The sequence below is a fragment of the Silurus meridionalis genome, chromosome 1 (genome assembly GCF_014805685.1).
Source record: "Silurus meridionalis isolate SWU-2019-XX chromosome 1, ASM1480568v1, whole genome shotgun sequence".
NCBI classification, from domain to species: Eukaryota; Metazoa; Chordata; class Actinopteri; order Siluriformes; family Siluridae; genus Silurus; species Silurus meridionalis.
In genome coordinates this window covers 157,501-160,000 of record NC_060884.1, presented here as the reverse complement: position 1 = coordinate 160,000, position 2,500 = coordinate 157,501, and the positions used below count along the sequence as shown (strand labels likewise).

Genomic DNA, 2,500 nt, shown 5'->3' with positions numbered 1-2,500 from the left:
TGTCTCAGGTCACTAGCAGACAATGTTAAACTTACACGGCTTGCTGGGGAAGATCATCGCTGGACATGCCCTGTCCCTCAGGAGCTCCGGAGTGGTCTAACAACACAAACACGCAAACACACAGGTGTGATTTGATTGGTGATAGGTGATGATCAGAACCCGGTGTTGTGAAGAGCAAAGACGTCTGAATGGAGAAGTGTCATGTGATGAGGTTTAGAGGTGTTTCCTCACCTGGGTGATGTTGACGCCCTCCTTACAGAACTGGGAATAAAACTGCAGGTCCTCAGTTTTCCTCTTCGCCTTCGCCAGAGTCAGGAAACGATCCGGACACTTCTCTACACAAATCTACACACACACACACACACACACACACACACACACACACACACACCACACAAACAAACACACACACCACATAAACACACATACACACACACACACACACATAAACACACATACACACCACACAAACACACACACATCATACGCACTACATAAACACACATACACACCACACAAACACATACACACACAAACACACACACACACACATATATACACCACATAAACACACACACACACACACACAAAACAAACACACACGCCACATAAACACACACATACCAAACACATACACAACACACAAACAAATACACACATCACACACACACACACACACACACACACACACACACACACACACACCACATAAACACACACACACCGCACAAACACACACACACCAAATAGACACATACAAACACACACACCACACAAACACAGTAGTTAGAGGGATAAATGGAGAGGTTAGAGGGATAAATGGAGAGGTTAGAAGGGTAGATGAGGGGTAGAACCTGTGTGGTAGGGCACTGGAACTCCAGCAACACCAGTGGACTTGCACATTTCAGAATGTTGAAGTAAAACAGCAAAGGTTTTTTCCTGAAAAATGCAAAAACACCACACTGAACATCTCCTTACACACAAACCAACTTTATAACACCACCTACAGCACACATACTCACTGCAACCTGATTTACACATTTGTGTCACCTTTTCCACCCAAAACCCCCTCTGCACTGCAGATCAGCCACTGACCCCTACAGTGCTTGACCCTCTGTAAACACTGTCTGTTTACCCCCGAGGGTCTCTGTAGGGTTCAGTTCTCCTTCACTTACTCCAGCTTTGTGCCCTGCTGCCCACAGAAATCCCCCCTGCTGTCTGTGGGATAAATCACCTTCCTTGGATCTCCCTGAGACCAGGCTGCACACACACACACACACACACACACACACACACACACACACACACACACACACACAGTCATTTATTTGTTTATTAGTTTGTTTGTTTTTTTATTTATTCATCTATTCTTTGCGGTTTAGTCTCTGCTTTGTGCACAAAAGATTTACCCAGGATTCCCACTGCAAAGTAGCCCATCAATGCCAGGATGAAGAGGAGACAACAAAGGACATCAGTGCAGCTCCTGAAACACACACACACACACACACACACACACACACACACACACACACACACACACACACACTTTCTAACCTTAGATCATGATGAGCTCCATCCCAAACCTCTAGATCAGTGTCACTTTTAGAGCAGGTGTGTGTGAGGGTGTGTTAATCACCATGCACTACAAGTGTGTGCATTACTTACACCCTGTACATGGTTAGCCTTTAGCCAGTGTGTGTGTGTGTGTGTGTGTGTGTGTGTGTGTGTGTGTGTGTGTATGTGTGTGTGTGTGAATGTGTGTGTGTCACCTGCTCTGTGTTGGGCCTTTAAAGTTCGGGTCAAACTTCCTTGAGTCTCCTGAAAAAGACAAAATAATTAATATTAAAATAATAACTGTGTTTGTTTGATTGTGTGTGTGTGTGTGTGTGTGTGTGTGTGTGTGTGTGTGTGTGTGTGTGTGTGTGAGAGAGAGAGAGAGAGAGAGAGAGATAGACTGAACATTTACAAAATATTTACTAGCAGTGTGGGTTTTCTTGTCTCTGGCACACACACACACACACACACACACACACACACACACACACACACACACACACACACACAAACACACATTTAACAAATAGGAAACAGAAGCTCAGAGTGTGTGAGTGTGTGTGGATGATAGAGTGTAAATACAGGAAGCTGGTGAAGTGAACCATAAACTGCAAACAACATCGAGTTAAAAAAAGAATCTTATTTTACACACATTTACACACTCACACACACACACACACACCTATGCAAACACACACACACTCTCATACATATGTGCATACACTTTTATACACATTTGCAAATACACACACACTCACACACACACACACACACACACACACACACACACACACACACACACACACACACAAACACAAACGTGCACTCATCCCACTCACCATACACTAGTTAAACACTCATTACACACTCATCATACTATTATCATATATTCATAATACTCTTATCACACTCAACACACTCATTATACACTTAACACACACTCATC

At 43.7% G+C, this 2,500-nt stretch overlaps 1 protein-coding gene across 1 annotated transcript in view; it reads right to left on the bottom strand.

The window, feature by feature from the left end:
* Nucleotides 1-2,500, bottom strand: part of slc44a2 (solute carrier family 44 member 2) — a 14,556-nt gene that overhangs the window by 9,516 nt on the left and 2,540 nt on the right. Inside the window, 6 exon segments of the mRNA XM_046850566.1 lie at nucleotides 36-96; nucleotides 232-345; nucleotides 855-939; nucleotides 1,176-1,260; nucleotides 1,410-1,483; nucleotides 1,770-1,818. Of these exon segments, the coding sequence (XP_046706522.1) occupies nucleotides 36-96; nucleotides 232-345; nucleotides 855-939; nucleotides 1,176-1,260; nucleotides 1,410-1,483; nucleotides 1,770-1,818 (468 nt within the window).